We start from the raw sequence: 18,670 nt of genomic DNA on the forward strand, positions 1-18,670 counted from the left end.
TGGTGGCATGTGCCTGTAGTTCCAGCTATTTGGGAGGCTGAGGTAGGAGAATCACTTGAGCCCAAGAGCTTGAGGTTGCTGTGAGCTATGACACCACTGCACCCTACCTGGCCTGACAGAGTGAGACTGTCTCAAAAATAAATAAATAAATAAATAAGTAAATATTCCCCCTGTGTGTCTTATGCATTCCCACCACCAGGCCTCTGCACATGTCCTTCCTTTTGTCTGGACTGCCCTTGTCCACTCTGTCCCCACCGGTCCACCCTGCCTCCCTACATCAGCACTGCCCACCCCCAGCAAGATTGCACACAGTATTTCTCCATGTCTAAATCTGACCTATTCTTCAAAGTTCGGTTCAAATATTGCTTCGTCCGTGAGCCTTTTCTTGAATCCCCCTTGTCATGAACCATTCTTTCTTCCCTGGGTTTCTATGTCTAATACCGGCTACTGTGGAGAGAAAGGCTTTGACTGAAGCATTTGGAGAGGAATGGGGGTAGATACTGTTGGGACAGGAAGACAGGCATCAGCAGGGAACCCAATGGCCAAAGGGCAGCAAGTAGGAAGGCATGGGGCTAATATGTGCAGCAGGAGGTAACACAATGCAGGAGGAGCTGGAAGAGAGAGTAATGGAAAAACGCCAGAAACATAGCTGTATTATTTTGTGCAATTTTTTTTAGGGCTCAGGTACAAAGTTCCACTGAAAATCATTTACCTTGTAGCCCCTGGCATCTATAGAATAGATTTTCTGATGCTAGATTGTTTTTTAAGGCAATAAACTAATATCATCTATATGTTTATCTGACAAGTATGATGTACGTGGCACAAGTGTGAGGTTGCTCAAATACATTTTATAATGGATTAACAAATAACACTAATTATCCAACTCAAGGGAATTACATTAATATAATAAAGCCATTTGTTTTAACTGGATGATTCTGTTAAAGTAGTCAAGAGGATCATATCTAATTAGGACAATGTCTCAATCTTGATTGCTAACATAAATAAGAGCACGCTTAAGCTTTGACATACTTCTTCAGGAATAGGATAGCTACAGATGTACGGCACTTGATTACAGAAGCCATATATTTTGTTACTTTGAAAGTCCAAGACGGCAGAGGACAGAGCGTGGTCCACCTCATACAGGTACTTATGAATGAATTCATCTCTCAGCCTCCCTCTTTCATCAGAGAAGGTTGCAGAAACTATCAGATCTGAAAAAGAAGAGAGATCACTTGCACAGTATATTGATTTTATTTTTTAAAATCATTATGAACAGTTATGAAAGGCAAAATAAAAATTTTAAATGCTCAATTAATATTGCAGAGGGTATTAGGTGATAAAAATGATTTAAAAACAACTTGTCTCCACTGCAAATCCTGGTATTAAATGACTGATAGTGAGTAAAATATCTTTTGTAAGGCCTTGGTTAATTTTGTCAATTAACTTAGAGACATATCATTAAAGGAAACTCATGATGGTATAGAGATTCTTAATTAAAATATAAAAGTACTTTGAGGTTTTCAGCTTTTTCTACTCTATAATGATATATTTGCAAAATTGTTACCCAGACATATTTTGTCATTAAAACAAAGATGGTCTATTTTCTCATACCTTTTTATCCAGGAAGCTTTCTTTGTAATTTTATCAGTGGAGGTAAATACACCGTAGTCTACCTGAATTTGACTATGTATATTTAAAGCTATAAACAAGAGACATCACAAAATGACAAATCAACATGACGTAAGTGTCAGTTGATCCTGTCTCTTTTCTCTGGTAATGAAGCAGATTCATGTAAGTCACATTATAAATTGTTTAGCAGCCACATCAGTTTTACTTTGTAAAGATGGACAAAAGGCAGCCATTTTACCTCTTCTACGATTAAAAACGAAAAACAAAAGCCATAGCAATGACTTATCTGGGCCTAGGACAGAATTGGTTCCTCAGTTTTCCATTACCTTGTGGTAGTAGCATAGGCAGAGTGAACATTTCCAGCCTGCTTCTTCCTGTTTCTGGAAGTGGGGAAAGCACCAGCACTTCCACAATATCTGTTTCCAGAAGGGACACTGTGGATATTTGCAAAATGTCTTTGCCCACCTCTGCGAGCAAACAGAAATCAGCACCACAGTGGTCATTGGTTAGTTTAAAGAATCTTTTACCTTCCCAGTTAAGATGTCACATATAGACTTGCCTTTACTAAATCTTTAGATCTAAATTTATTTATCAGACATTTAAAATGACCTTTAAATGTAAGTGACAGGGACATTTTTGATGACAGATGAAGGATGCTCCTGGCAGATTCAAACCAGCCCAGTTTGGCTCAGGCTTCTTTCCTAATAGCTGGGGTGGCCCCCAGAGAGTGCCATCTGTACCCCCTAGTCACCATCTGTATGCTCTGACCCCTCACACGTCCACTCCAGCCAGGTTACCCACTCCTAATGTTGGTAAACTCAGGCCTCAGTGTTCTCTGCATCTGTGGTCAAGGGATTGCCAGCGTCCGCCCTTGCAAGGTGTGCCACGGCTGCGGCCCACCTAGGATTCATTCCAGAGTCACTCTTCCACTGTTCACGGGACCGTGCCTCAGGTGGCTAGTTTCTCAGGCCCCCATATCAGCCCTTCCCCTAGGTGTTCAGTGCAAGACCTTTCCTCTTACTTAGGAAGACCGAGGACATCTGACACAAGCTCAACCTCAGCATTCTTATCCTGATCACATTTTCTCGCAGATTCCATCCTGCCCCTTCCTTTCCTCTCAGTGATGTAGGAACAAAATGTACCCCCTTCCTGTCTGTGATTTTGGGACCATTCCTCCAATCTCCTATTAGACCATCCACTATCAATTACCTCTTTTTTATCTTGTTGTGTCCCTTATGGTTCCTTTTCTTCAGCCCTCAAGACTCCACTGTCTTCAAATAAAACCTTCCTTCAACTCACAACAGTTACCATCTGACTCTCTTTTCTCCACTGCAAACTTCCTAAAATATGTCACCACTTACTGACTTCATTTTCTTACCTCTGTTTCCTCCCTAACCTCTTTGTCTCTCCATTCCGAAGAAGCGGCTCTCTCAGGGATCACCCGCTGACTGGCGAACACGTGAGGGCCTCGCCCCAGTCCTCACCCCACTCACACTTGTCACAGGCGGCACCTCAGCCAGCCTTCCTTCCTCAAGCGCTTTCTGGAGAAGGTGACTCCAGCTCTCTTATTACTCTGGCCCATCCTCAGTTTTCTTCACTGCCTCATCTTCCTCAGGCCACAGCTTCAGTGCAAAATGAAGACCGGGGTTCTATTCACAGCTTCTTCCATCCCACCCCCTGGCCAGACAGATATGTTAAAAAACGGGATATTTAGGCAGGATATGCATCCACTCTGAGGTCAGCCACAGGCTCTACCACTCTCAGTGCCATCTAATTTACATATCGAGGTCACCTATTTGGCCCCGTTGAGCATGTAGGTTTGCTTCTACTCTGGTTTCTTGAGCCATCTCATTAGCTTCCATGATTTCAAGATCAGAATTCTGTCATTAGGCCTTGTACTGCATATCTCTATTTCCAAACTTATGCCAAATATCCCCAAATGAAGAACTTACTGGCTTTAAACCTGAAGAGCTGGTCAGCTCACCCTATCCTTCAACCTCGAAAACTTTCTTCTTCAATTAATGACGTAAACTTCCACTATCCATGCTAGAAATTTTGGAGTGGTTGTTGACCCCTCCCTCTCACATATAATCAAATACTGAGTCCTACCGATTCCAACATTCATAGCTATTCCCTTTTCTCTTTCCATGACTACTACATGGGTTTGTGCATCATCAATGAGAGCACACACTCTGAAGTTGGACTTGCTAAGTCTGAGTCATGGCTTTGTCGCTAACTAGCTGCATGACCTTGAATAGGTACTTAACCTCACTGTGCTTCAATCACCTCATCTGTAAAATGGGAATAATAGTAGTATCTACCTCATGAAAGTTGTCTAAGAGTTAAATGAGTAGACACATGCCAAGGGCTTAGAACACTGGCTGTTACGTAGTAAGGCATTCCTCAATAACTGTTGGCTATTGTTATGATTATGACTATTATCATCTCTTGTCTTGGCCAGTATTACCGCTTCCTAACTCATCTTTTTTATTTCATTGTCTTCCCTTTCTACTCCATCCTTCACACTGTTGCCCTCTAAAAACCAAGTCAAATCATGCCAGTTCCGTCTTGGAAGCCCTGATGACGTCTCATTAACCACAGAACAAATTCCAGACTCGTTGGAATGATATTCAAGGCCCTTCATCATCTTTCAGACATCATTGCCATGGTAACCTTCTAGTAAACTCTTCCATTTACCTGTTACACCAGACTTTTACCATTCCAAGTACCTTTGTTCCTATTATTGTTTTGAGCAGGATACTAATATGCACCATCCTGCACTTTTAAAAATCCTTCAATCCCACTACTTTAAACCCTTGGAAAACTCTCCCCAGTCCTCTGTGCCCCTTACTTGTGCCCACCTTCCCCTCCACTCTTTTCTGTACACCTGGCAGGATTAATTGCTCCTGTTTCTGAGCCTACACAGCACTTTGCTTTTTCCTCCTCTACCAAACTGTCTCCCTAATGCTTTCGTCCCTCATGAGGCCTGGGTTCAGCATTTTGCACCTAGTAGGCACTTGATAAATTTTATAAATAAATGGATGGATTTTAAAATTGGGGTTGGAGGAATATACATACATATCTGGTACTTAAAGCCCAAGAGAAAAGAATTAGTTCTTTATTAAATAGAGATCAAATATTACTTTAAAAATATTTCAGAGAGAAATCAACCCAACTTCTTTTTGTAACAACATTAGAAATGTTTAATCATTTCATTAATTCAATAATTGATTCAAAAGAATTTATTTAGCATCAACTATGTACCAAGCAGATAACTCTAATATTCCAAATACATCTAAATATAACATGAGAATTCTCCTAAATAACTTTAACAGTTATTTAAGTGTTTCTCTTTTAGAAAATCTACCATAAATAACTATTTAGAGTTCCATTTTCACAACCTTAAATTCTTTGGAATAAAGTAATCAATATTTTAAATTAATACACATTCTATGTTGTACCTGTGAATCCAATAATCTGAAATGAGCTTGAGGGCTTGGCATTGATTACAAAGACCTTTCCTTCTGATGTTCCAACCAACAGAAATATTCCTCTCTGGTCATAACTAGAGAAGAAAAAATCTGATTATCAGATTATACTTGTCTCACCAACGAGATAGTTAACAAGTTTATTGAATGACCATGGAGATATGTTTGAAATCAGTCATTCTTATGGTTTGTGATTTTTAATATTCTCTGACCTCATAAAAGCTGGGTGACTACCTAGAGGTATAATCATTATACTCTAGGCTGATGCTATTTCCAGGTTACAACTTATAAGTACACTCTAGAAGATTCAGTAAAGATGGGCAACTGTTTCATCACAAGTGCATGAAATACGTCAGTAGAGCTTTCTTGATGTTTCAAGTGGAAATAAGCAATTCTCACATTAGCAATGGACTTGACATTTCATTACCCTGTGTCTGGTACCTGGCAGGAGGAGGAAAAATGTAGCGAAACATTTCTACAACTTCATCAAATTAGGAAAAAGTGGGAAAATGCAAATTAAAATAAGAGGAAAGGATCTGAGAAAGAGGAAGCACAAAAAACTACGGCACAGAGAGCAGGGGGTAAGTGCTTGACGATTATTCATATAAATAAAAGGAAATACTTATTTTTTTCCTTGTTTATGGATAAAATATCTCTGGAAAGAGACAAAAGAAATTGATACCAGGCCTCCAGGGAGAGAACTGGGTGTGTGGGGACAAGGGTGGGGGGCTCCTCTATACACCCCTCTCTACTTTTTGAATGTTGAACTGAGTGAAAGTATTAATAGTGAAATAAATGAAATATGTAAAACTTAATAGAAATGATGGCTTCACGGGAATTCTTGACAGACAGATCTGACACGGAGCTGCTGCCAGAGCAGGAGCTACTTACACGAGGTGCTGCACGGATGATTCGGAGAGAAAGGCCTTGCCAAGTACCTGGGGGGATTCCAGATCCTGGATGTTGATGAAGTGGACAGAGCCTCCCACGGTGCCCACGGCAGCGCAGAAGGAAGAGGGAGAGCAAGCGAGAACCGTGGCCTGTTTAAAATAAACCCAGAGGTTTGTCTTCACTGAGCGGGAGCACGAAGCCTGTTCTCCTACATGTCAGAATTCTACCATTTATTTGAAAAGCCTGCTGAATGAGAAGAATGGCAGGTTGATGTGAGGGGCATTATTCCAAGTTAGAGACTCAACATTCCTGAGCTAATCAATTGCATAAGAAGTCACAGGAATCTTTTAGCCTAAATTAAAATGACAAAAATATAGATGGATTTCTTGAACTTTAAATCACAGCTTCATTTTTATCCCTAAATGATGATGAAATGATGATATCAATATCTATGTAAATGATTGCAAAACAATTAGACCAAAAATAATGCAAAATAAAGTAAGAAATTTAAAATAAATTTCTAGCATCTTTTGTACGTTTTTGTAGAATGTTAGTGATTTTTAAAATCAGCATTCATCTACTGAGATGCTGGTATGACTGAGGAAGACTTAAGAAAATAACTGTATCACTGGATCATGTATTCAGTCACCAAAACCGCATAACAGATTCCTGTTTATTGCATGATTATTTATATACAATATAATGTCTAAGAGAATAAGTTTATTTTCACAATACTTAAGGAATCAGAATTATTCTTCTATAATTACACTTTGTACATTATTTCGAATAGACTTATGGAAAGTTAGAGCTGAGAAAGAACTTACGAGGTCATCATTTTGCGAAATAGCAAATGGAGGCCCAGGGAGTGCAGCAATCTGCCCCCAGCTGGTGACAAAGTTCAGAGAAGCACTCAGATGTCCTGCCTCATGAGAACACACACAGTCTCACAACTGAGTGGGCTTGTATTATTTTTAACTGAAAGCCTTTTCTCAGTGTGTGTATGTGGTGTGTGTTCCCAAAATAATCAGTTGACAATCTCCTCCTTTCCAGGACAATAGTGGCTTAGTCTGAAAATGTACAGCAATAGCCAGAGGGGTCTTACGTACCCTCGAAGGTGCCATCAAGGGAAACCGCTAGTGTCCAGTGTCTTGCCATTGTGGTGCTGGGCTGGGTTCCCCAAGGACCACTGCCTAAAGAGTCCACAGGCAACACAGTTCCAGGCACAGGCAGGGAGATCTGGCCTCAGCATCAATGGGTCTATTCCCTGATCAATTCTCCATAGGGCAGCCATATCCTCTAGTAAACAAGACCACTGCATCTCCCCAGTGCAGGCTGAACCACGTGAGTGTACCCTGCCTGGTCTGGAGCTCAATGAAGGTTCACCGAGGCCTTCTGATGGTGCCTATTACCCCTCCTTGGACAAGAGGAACCAGGTAAGTCCTGATTACATAGGCCTCTGGATAGGTTGTTACACATTTGTATGTCTCTCATCTGTAAAAGGAGTTGTGATCACATGAACTTGTAAGACCTCTTCTAGTTGTAGTAATTCTAATAGAAGTGAATACATATACGTGTTTGTCATATAGATTATGGTTTTTTTCATATTTCATGGTATTTTAGGTAAGAACTTACATCTTTACTTTTGAGAGAGAGTTTTATTTATCCCATTGAATTATGTACCTTTGGCATCTTGTAATCCTCTTATGTAAGGTATGATGCTTAGTCTTTTATTATTGAGATTTTAACTTTATAAAGGGGAAGGATTGACACTTCCCTGCCTATTATTAATACCAAGATCTATATATCATCTTGAACTGTGTAATGCAACAAATGATGATAACTTTTAAAAAAACAGCATTACCATTGCTTTGTGGCCCTTTTATGTTTTGTAATATTTTTGTTTCTTTGTTTTGTTTTTTTTTTTTTTTGAGACAGAGTCTCACTCTGTTGCCCTGGCTAGAGTGAGTGCCGTGGCGTCAGCCTAGCTCACAGCAACCTCAGACTCCTGGGCTCAAGCAATCCTCCTGCCTCAGCCTCCCAAGTAGCTGGGACTACAGGCATGCTCCACCATGCCCGGCTAATTTTTTCTATATATTTTTAGCTGTCCAATTAATTTCTTTCTATTTTTGGTAGAGACGGGGTCTCGCTCTTGCTCAGGCTGGTCTTGAACTCCTGAGCTCAAACAATCCGCCCGCCTCGGCCTCCCAGAGTGCTAGGATTACAGGTGTGAGCCACCGCGCCCGGCCTGTTTCTTTGTTTTTGAAACAGGCTCTCACTCTGTTGTCCAGGCTAGAGTGCAGTGGTGCAATCACAGCTCACTACAACCTCGAACTCCTGGGCTCAAGTGATTCTCCTGCCCCGGCCTCCCGAGTAGCTGAGACTACAGGAGTGCACCACCATGTCTGGCTAATTTTTCTTATATTTTTGTAGAGACAGTGTCTCACTATGTTGCCCTGGCTGGTCTTGAACTCCTAGCCTCAAGTGATCCTCCCACCTTGGCCTCCTAAAAAGTGCTAGGATTACAGGCATGAGCTACTGCGCCAGGCCCTATAATATTATTTTATGTAAAATACACTATGAATAATGGTATCACATTGTGCCAGGTGTTGTGAGCAGTTGTGGTTTGCACCCAGCATCCATATGCCCTCTTGGAAATTTTCTTGAATATCCACTGAGAAACCATCTGTCGCCTATTTTCAGGATTGAGTGGAATGGCTCTGACTCCATTTCCAGGGCTCAGCTAATGCCAGTTGGGATTTCTTGTCTCCCTGTCCATAGTGATTAGTTCAGGGACATTATTGAGACATTAGAATATATTTACCAAACCTTCTGGAAAGGAGAAACTTCTTTGTTCTTCCTTCCCCTACGGTAGGAGTTTCTCTCCCCTGATAGTGTGATGCGAGGTTGGAACCTGTGGCATCTGGGTGCCACTAAATGAGGCCTAGGATGAAACTAAAGGCAAGATAGATAGAAAGACAAGGTCCTTGGTATGTCATCTGAGCTGCTGGACTGGGGCACACATGAGACCAGATAAGTTCTGTACTTTATAGATGATTGAGCCAATAACCCCTACTTTTTAAATTTTGGCTTAAGCAGGTTAGAGTGGCAATTTTCTTTCATCTCTAACTGATCCCCTTGCAATTAGATGGGGCCATTTAACCGATCATGGCCAAAAGGATATTTCATTTCTGAGCAAAAGCACTTAATTGTTGATTCAAGAGCTCCCCCCTCCCCCCACAAAGACCCTCCAGCACTCTCTTGCCCTGGCACTGAGGAGCTATTGGTTGGTGGAACCTCCATCAGCCTAGCTCCATGAGGAACTGTGTAAGAGAGACCCCCATCAGTCCACAATGAATTACAACATGAGTAAGAGATAAACCACTAGGGTTTCAAAAATAACTGCCACCACAGAAAAACTTGTCCTTTCCCATAACCAATAGAGTATGTTGTGTTCCACTCTCTGGGCTGTGGCATGCACTTTGCACACAGGAATTACCCCCAATCTATAAAGTAAAAATGCAATAAGGCCTCCGTAGCCAGTATTTGCACAGATTATTGACATATGAATATAAAAGGTAGATTGGATTAGAATTCAACATTTAAAAAAATCCATTTGTCGAGTACACTTACTGGGGTATTCAGATAAATCTTGCTTACACAAGCGCAATCTTCCATCCACCAAACACAAACTTCCCCTGAATGTGTGAGTGTCTGTGAAAGAAAGAAAAGCAAAACTCTAAATGGAAAATAAGACTCTTCTGTGGAAGCATGTTTTATCTTCCTTTCTAGTATCTTCAATCTGATGATTTAGTATAAAATTTCATTTTACTTATGTGGGTCACAAATAATTATTTTACAATTTCAACATCAATAGTTCTTTTCTGAACAAATATTAACTATTACCTTTAATGCAACTTAAGTAACACATAATAACTAATTAGGATTAGAAAAATGATTTAGTATAAAATTTCATGTAACATATTTAAGACAAAAGTTATTTGGAAATTCAATGGGATTATTGTTGTTCTTTTTAAAATTACTAGACTTTATTTTTTTAAGAGCAGTTTTAAGATGACAGAAAAATTGAGCAGGAAGTACATGGAGTTCCTCTTCCTCTTCCCCTTCCTTTCCACATATACAACCACTCTATTATCAACACCTTGCTTAAGTGTGGTATATTTGTTACAATTGATGAGACACTATTGATATACTATTATTGACTTCTTAGACCGAATTCAAATATTGTGCATGGCAACGATTCCATCTTCACCCTCAGGTGCTGCTGCATCACTCTGAAAGGAGGTAAATGCTACTAGTTTACTGGGATTGACAACTCATTAGCAATGAACTTGTTTAATGGCCTGGCTTGCAGAGCTTGGGTGCTGAATACAAAAAGGATGGCTCCTAAGATCTCAATTGGTTGGCTGTTTTCAGAGGACAATGTTATGAAGTCACAATATCATGGTGTCATTCTCACGGGGGGAGTAGATTTGATGATGGAAGTGGCTAGTATCTCTACCACAGTCTGCAAGGAGAGACGCTGCCTCTTGTTTGCATTGCTTTGCACGTGAACTCCCAAAGTTACCCAGTTGCATATGGATAGAGATTTAAATTTTGAAACAGCATATCTTTAAATCCTACCGTGACACCATAGAATATTCCTTACCATGAAGTGTTTGGTTCCAGGAGTGACAAAGTCAATTGCCAGGAATTTCCCATCACAAGCATCTAGGACTTTATCTAATGTTGGCTCCTCACCAAAAGTGTAGATATAAACAGATCCCTGGTAAACATACAAAAGAAAAGAAACATATGGTTAATTGCTGTGTACACAGTACAACAAATATTTATTTAATGCCTAGGTAAGCAAGGCACCACGTGGGAGAAGGTGATGGGAAATCATAGATCAGCTCAACAAGGACCTGGCCTTGAGGAGCTTAAAATCTAGATGCTTGATTTGTTTGTTTATTGATTGATTGATTCATTCATTTATTTATTCATCATTTAAAATAATCATAAATAGGACTTTCTTCTTCAATTCCAGGCATTTGTTTTTTAAATTACAAAACATGACAAAAACATTTCTTCCTGATTTTGAGAATGATGTCTATTTATGTAGAAAATTTGGAAAATGTGGAAAACCAGAAAAGTTGTTAAGATGCACTAAGATATTTTAAGATTGTCATTTATTTATTAAAACATAGCATAATGTTTTTAAAGTTCTGGTAATTATCAGAAACTGAAATCTTTTTGTATTCAAATTTAAGTGATCTTTTAGGCAGAAATATCATTGAACTTTGCCTGTAATTCATCTAAAATTGTTGCCTAATGATATAAATGTCTGATAATCCTGACCTTTGAGGGGCATTCCATTAATTAGGAGTCTTCCTAACAGTATAATTGAACATTTGTTTTCACCCTGCTTCCCCTCTCTTCTTCTCTTACAGAACCAATATTTTCTTTAGTGAACCACCTATGTCCCTAGTCTTCATGTTTGAGTAGGTTGACTCTACCCAGCAACGTAAACAGGTGACTTAGGCTTGGCCAATCAGAGCTTAGAATTCCCCTGGCCACAGTGATTGATTCAGGGATAGACAGGTGATCCAAGTTAGTGCAATGAGTCTAGATTCCAGGACATTTTTTCCAGCTGGTATCTTTCCACCAGGGTCACCACGAGGATAGAAATATAAGCTGGAGCTACTGGAGGCTCTCTTAACACCACAAAGTATAAAATCTGCATGGAAATGGAGACAGCAGAGAGGAAATAGAGCCAAGAGATGTAGGAAAACAAAGCCCAGAGGCATCATGGGAGCTCCTGGATCTAGATCATCTCCTTCCCCTTTCACTTATATGCATAATAACAAACAACTCTTTGGTATTTCAGCCTTTTAAATTGGGTATTTTTTATTTGTAACCTAAAGAGTCTTGACTGGTAGAGTATCATGCAGTGCACACTGCTTTTCATTCCTGGTATGGAATGATGACAATAACATAATCTGAAAATTCCATATCAAGAAATTTCCATCAAGCATACCTTGTCTGTTTGAATCAGCAACATTCTGTAATTGGGAGAAAACATCAAATGTTCAACAGGCCTTTCAATCTCAAGAAAATCCTCTACTTTGTAACTTGAATCTTTAATAATAAAAGAATACACAAAGCCATCCTAGAGACCAAAAACAAAGAGATAAGTGCAGAAAATCAGTCTCAGTCAATGTGTAGTATACTTTCCTCATCAAATAAGCTAAGACTTACCAACTATGACCTACTGTTTATTTGGAATCATCGTCTAAATGTAAACACCCTGCGTTTACATTATCTGGAATGCACTGTCCTCTCATCCTTGTTTAGGTAACTTTTCAACATGCTCCCTGGTCAAGCTTTAATTTTATCTCTTTGCTGACACATTTTTTCAATTACCTAAAATTTCACTGATCTCTCCTTTCTTTGAGCTTCTCTAGCAGCTCTCCTCTTACCTCATTCTTTACTTTACAAGAGGGGGGCAAATGAGGAGCAGTTGTGTGGCTTATGCATAGCAGCCTCCTTCCTTCCTAATGCATGTTCTTTAATCATTGTTTTATATGCATTTCTTATCTCCCTAAATGACCCAGGGGTGGGGAGTGTGTCTTTTATTCCCTTTGCATCCTCTTTCCCAGTTCCTCATATCATGCTAGAACATGGCAGGTGTCCAATAAAAATGGGCTGGTTGATTGGTTGATGGTAAACAGGTTTAGGTTAATTTAACTACTCTCAAGAAGAATCTGAGTTATTTTTACAACAGTGAGTTTGGGGCAAATCTATCCATCACTTTCTAGTTTAAACCCCATCATGACTAAGAACAGGCATTTGTGAGATGGCTGGGTTAAGATGCTTGGGGCCAGGAGGGGAAACATGCAAGGTGCTTTCTCCAAGCTCATCATAATTCTCCACTCCTCACCAGAGCAAATGCTACAATCATTTCTTTAAAGTAGGTTAAAACAAACATCAAGGGTGGTCTTTAAAAAACAAGAGTCATAAAAGGCCACAAATGCAGATGAAGTGTAGGAGGGAGGAGGGGGTTGTCCGCTGCAGGGATGGGGGAAGGAATTCCAAGCTGAGTGTAGGTGTCTGAGCTCCAGATGGCTTCTCATGGGTGCAACTACATCTCTTACTCTGACGTCATTATCTAGCTGCCCTCAGGGTGCTGGAGGTGTGATCTGTGGCAATGGAGCAGACGAAGCTAACAGTGGGCTCGGGACAGCTATGATTAGAACTAAAATTTTGGTATAGGTCAGTTCCAAACTTTATCATTGGTGACATTGATTACAATGGCATGGAAAAACATGGGCTGACCCCTTTTCATATGTACAGAGGGCGTGTATTCTAACAAATGAGAGCAAAGACTTTGGAATTTGACGCTCTTGGGTTCCAGCTCTAGCTTCTCCATACACTTGCTGGTGAACTCGCTAAGACCTGGTTCCTTGTCTATATAAGGAGGGTGTAGATAGTTCGTGTCTGATAAGGTTGTTGTGAGGACTGATAAGATAATACAAGTAAAGCACTTAGCTTGGTGCCTGGCACAAAGTAAGCACCAAGTAAACGGAGGCTATTAATACAAAGTCTAATATCAACAATAACACTATAATACATGCAAGCTAAATGAGCATGCACAAGAGTCTAAGTTATAGCTTAGACACAGGTTTCTAAATTTATGTCTGACAACCTAATACATTAAGTGCATAAATGGGCATGGAATGGGGTTACAGATATTAGGTGTTTTTTTCACTGGGGGAGGGCAATGGATTTTTAAATTCTATTTTTGTTCATTTGCAATAGATAGGTATATGGTAGTTCATTATACTGTTCCCTTCCTTTTGTATATATTTGAAATTCTTTATAATAAAAATTTTTATAATAGCATCCAAAGGGAAACAATTTTAATTAATAACCTAATAGCCCTGGCTTCCCAAAATATGGCTTATAATACTAAATGGCAGTAAATCGAAATTGTGTATTTTTTTGAAAGCAATTAATTTTGAAAAAAAATACATTACAATTCCAGAAGCAAACACTCCCTCCTTCTGATATACCAAGGTGACTGGACTGATAAGATTTCTTCCGTCTGTCGGAAAAGAAAAACAAGGTAAAGCAGGTGAAGTAATTAAAATTATAATATAACAATGAATAATATAATAAAAGTTGCTTAGTAATGATTACTAGTAATGATTACTTAGTAATGTGTGATGTAAATAACACAAGTTGTAAGGTCTGTATCATCAGGTCTGTATAACTGGCATTATAGGATTATATAATAAATTTATTTTTTAGGAAACTTTTGTCAGAGGTTTTAAGAGGCCAGGGGAGAAAACAACAAACCAAAACTATATTATCATGGAACTGTATACTTAATATTTGTGCATTTTAAGGTATGTAAATTTATACCTCAATAAATAAATTACAGTGGACAAAAAGTGAAAAGAAAAAATTTTCTATAAGAACATTTGTTATTAATAAAATGCTACCTTTGGGGGAAAATACAAAAAAGACATATTACCATTTTATTTAGACAAATCATGAGAACCACAAAATCAAAGTCTCAGGTGGCATCCATCAAATTATTTGTTTGCCACACACTACGTGCCTGACATTTTGCTAGATGCTACAAAGCACACTTGTCGTTCCTTCAAAGACTGTTCACACCTCCCAGCAGTCCTTCTTCCAACTACCGCTGGAGTCCAGGTTGTTACAACTCCTGGCATGAGCACCCCAGGTACTTGCTGCTTACTGCCACCCACTTCTAGGATCTTCCTTCCTGAACTGTGGCTAAATTAATCTGCCCAAGGGCCATCCCAGTTGGGGTACATCCCCATTTAGGAGGTTTTGATGTTTGTCCACTGTCAGCTGAATCAAGTACAAACACCTTAGCTGCACATGAAAGGCTAGATACAGTACAAATGCCCTTCATCCTCCTCTACTTTTTTGTAGCACTTGAGGCTTCAGACAAACTGGACCACTTCTTATTTCTCAGCCTTCTCCATGTTTTGTCCATACAGATACCATTGCCAAAAATTCCACCTACCCACATCTCTGCCTATGCACCCATCCTTCAAGGGCCAATTCAAATGCAATCTTCAAAATGACTTAACTTGGACTCTTTCCCTCGTCTCACTCCCCATAGCACATTGTGAAGCTCTTTCGTCACGAAATCACCTTAACCTACCTGGGGTGTAATTATTTGATTACTTGTCTTATCCTCTTTAATAAAATCTAAGTTCCTTAAGGATGGAAATTATGAGACTATGTATTTGTCATCTATGTAACCTCTAAGGCACTCTGCTTAATGTCTTCCAGAGTGTAGAGGCTTGATAAATATGTATTTGAAACCATTTATAATATATCATGAAAATCATAAGAAATAGTATGTAGGAAGGAAATGGTGAACAATATAAGACTACATATAATTAAGTTCTAAATTGTATAAAATGTATTAGGTCTTATTTCCTGGGTTCAGGTGTCAGCTCCAAAGTTTATGTGAATTTGGGCATGTTTCTTAATATAGCTCATCTGTCTCATGGAGATAAAGGTGTGTGTCCTTATGATGTTGTTTTGAGGATTTCACGAAATATGCATGCAAAGTGGTAGCAGAATGCCAAGAGCATAGTGACATCAATAAATATCAGCAGCTGTCATGCTCATCCACAGGACTTGGTAACCAGCTAGCGGAGGAATCAAGGATGTCTCTAAGATAGGGAAAACCAGGGAAAACCAATAAAACCAACACCCACAGCTACACTTCTGGGAATACGAAGCAGAGTGGTTTCTCACCCAATGGTAATTCCTCCTCTATCTTATTAAGCACGGTTGCCTTCAAAGTATCTCCATGAATCATTAAAAGATGACCCTCTTCACAGCCAACATACAGATCACTTGTTGGAGTCCAGCAATGCATAGTTGGGTGAAGGAAAGGATACACGTCGTCTTTCGGCTTCAGAGAAAGAATAAAAACCTTGTGTTGAGACAACAATCACGGCTAAGAGCCAGAACAATTGCCAAAAAGAAACCAATGAATATGGGCCTATGCAAATTCACTGGTCTTGCTCCTTGCTGAGAGCTGAGTGAACTACTCCTTCTTCCCCATGATTCTCTCTCCACATTTTGATTCACTAAGAAAAAATAAGGTGTTCATGCCAACATATTCAGTCCTATTGCCGCAGATTCTCATGGAAGTTATGAGTAATAACTTCTAAGCTCTTTCTTTGTGGACTTTTTTGGTGTTTTGAATCTAAGAAGGTCGTTGTCTAGCTAAAATCACCCTTTTTGAAGGAGACTTTCATCAGCATTTCTGTCTCGTGGTTCTGCAGGGGGTGCAGATGTGACTTCGCATGAGCTGCTGTGGAGAGGCTGGCCCGGATCCTCCGCTTAGCAGCACTCATGGGAATGAGAAGACGGCCCTCTGCCTGGCTCTGGTGGCTTCTGTGATTGGTTCATGAAACATCCTACATGACTTTTCGAAGGAAAGAGAAATGCACAAAATGTACCTACAAGAAAAGTGAATGTATCTAGAAGAAAAGCTGACTTTGGGGCCTAAAAACAATATTGACCAAGGGTCTAAGGCAAATTTTTTCTGTAAAGGGCCAGGTATTGAATGTTGTAGGTTTTATGGACCACATAGGTCTGTGTCACATATCTTTTCTTTTTTCTTTACAACCCATAAAAAATGTAAAAACCATTCTTAAGCTTGGGCCATAAAAAGCAGGCCATAGCTTGTTGATCTCTGCCTTAGATGATACCTTCAGCGTTGTTCCCCTGCAACTGCGAACACTCAACACTCAAGTATCCAGCAGGGAGAGGCTGCTTTCCGTCAGCACGGGGCAGGCCTCCTTGGAAGCCGAGGACCACCTGCTCTCCCTCTTGGAGGTCAAGGTAGTTGCAAGAACTATTTCGGGCATGTGCTTCACACTGCACTGATTAAGATTCCAAATTCAGGATACCATAATATGGCGCTTCCTCGTTTTTATTTGACTAATCAAACATACTAGCTTACTTTTTATTTGTTTATTGAGAATGTAACGTTTAATGCTATCTGAGCATTTTGTTACGCTATACTATTATTTAGAATTGCACTTGTTACAACAGAATGTCTTTGTTTTCTTTAGGTATCCTTACACGTATAGACATAGAAGACATTTTTTAAGAAGCTATTAGCCAAATTAACAAAATTCTGAAATTCCTTAACAGATTGATGTTTATTTCATTCTTTCACACAGGTATTCATGCATCTAACAAACATTTGTTGGGCACTGCTATATTCCAGGCACTGTTCTGAGCACAGGGATGTAGCAGTGAACAAAACAGACCAAAAAAAAAATGTTCCTGCCCTCATGGAGTTTATATCTTGGCGGGGAGAAACAGAGAGTGAAAATAAGTTAAGAAGTAAAATATATGGAATGTGTATATTGTGTAATAATGTGTAGCGTAATATATTGTATGTATTGTGTTATATATTGTGTATGATGTGTATATACGTGTTGAAAAATGCTGTGAAGAAAAACAAAGCAGGGTAAGTTGGAATAGGTTTCATAGTTGGGGAAGATTGTGAGGCTTTATAAACAGCCATTTTTCTATTCAAAAATCCCTGATGTATGTCAGCCACCTTTCTAATAAATACTCACTTGCTCGAATAATATATCATACAGTAATTTTTTAATTTACACAAGATTTGTGGATTCAAGGTAGTGGCAAGTGTGGCATTGCCCAAGGAACTATTTCCACTAGATTCTCAACTGATACAAATTTGTGGCATGATTGATATTTCAATAAATACTTGTTGGGTGTTGCTTATATACCAGGCATTGTGCCAAGTCCAAAGGGATCCCTCTTCTCAACAGGTTAATCACTTCTTGAGGGAAAAAGAAGTATCAACAAATATCAGAATGAGAAAGCATAGTAGGTTATAATAGAGAGGTGTTTAAATATTACAGGGACATCAGTGAGAAAGCAATGGGCTCTTCCTGCTGGAGTGAGGGGATGGGGAGAGAGGAATTATCATTTGGGATGGACCTTGAAGGTGACTAAGGCAGCTATCACACATAGGAGCAGTCATCATCATGATTTTTTTAAAGGATGATTGACTTTAATTGTATGATTGGTCTATTTCATGCCCTCACAGCCTTGGATAATTAGAAAATAAATACTTGAGTAATGATCTGGTCACCCAGTGGACAACGAAAAAGGCAAAATCAACCAAGTAGATTAAACTGCTGCTGATTAATGACATTTCTGTAGTGTCTGAGATTTGACTCATAAAGAAAAGAGTTATTCACTGAATCATCATTATTTAAAAGCTTCTTGAATTGTCTTGATGACTTCTAACCTTAGACTATAAATCACAAAAATATAGACTCTTATTTGGTATAACAATAGGCTCAAAAGCTTAGAAACGAAACAAAAACAAAAACCACACCAGTATCTCATTCTCAGAACGCCACTGAATCTGTGTGTATGAAACAGAATGCAAGGATTAAAACTTGGGCTTTTTTGGCCTTGGTGTGTCAAACTAGAATTGTATGTGGCCTTTCTTTCTTTAAGATAAACCTGGGCTTGTCTTCCTATTATTTTCTTTCATCAATAAATATGTTTGGTGCCATTTAAAAATGAATGTGATATTATACAGATTATGCGAG

General features: G+C 39.3%; 1 protein-coding gene across 1 annotated transcript in view; it reads right to left on the reverse strand.

Moving 5' to 3' along the window:
• CFAP43 (cilia and flagella associated protein 43) overlaps positions 1–18,670 on the reverse strand; it is a 94,956-nt gene that overhangs the window by 47,084 nt on the left and 29,202 nt on the right. The window contains exons 6-13 of the mRNA XM_012661640.1: positions 12,043–12,174; positions 10,675–10,791; positions 9,639–9,719; positions 6,009–6,157; positions 5,091–5,194; positions 1,956–2,096; positions 1,030–1,202; positions 442–500 (exon numbers count right to left, since the gene is read on the reverse strand). Of these exons, the coding sequence (XP_012517094.1) occupies positions 442–500; positions 1,030–1,202; positions 1,956–2,096; positions 5,091–5,194; positions 6,009–6,157; positions 9,639–9,719; positions 10,675–10,791; positions 12,043–12,174 (956 nt within the window). The remainder of the gene's footprint in view (positions 1–441; positions 501–1,029; positions 1,203–1,955; positions 2,097–5,090; positions 5,195–6,008; positions 6,158–9,638; positions 9,720–10,674; positions 10,792–12,042; positions 12,175–18,670) is intronic.

Source organism: Propithecus coquereli, unplaced genomic scaffold, assembly GCF_000956105.1.
Source record: "Propithecus coquereli isolate 6110/MARCELLA unplaced genomic scaffold, Pcoq_1.0 Scaffold73, whole genome shotgun sequence".
Taxonomy (NCBI): Eukaryota; Metazoa; Chordata; class Mammalia; order Primates; family Indriidae; genus Propithecus; species Propithecus coquereli.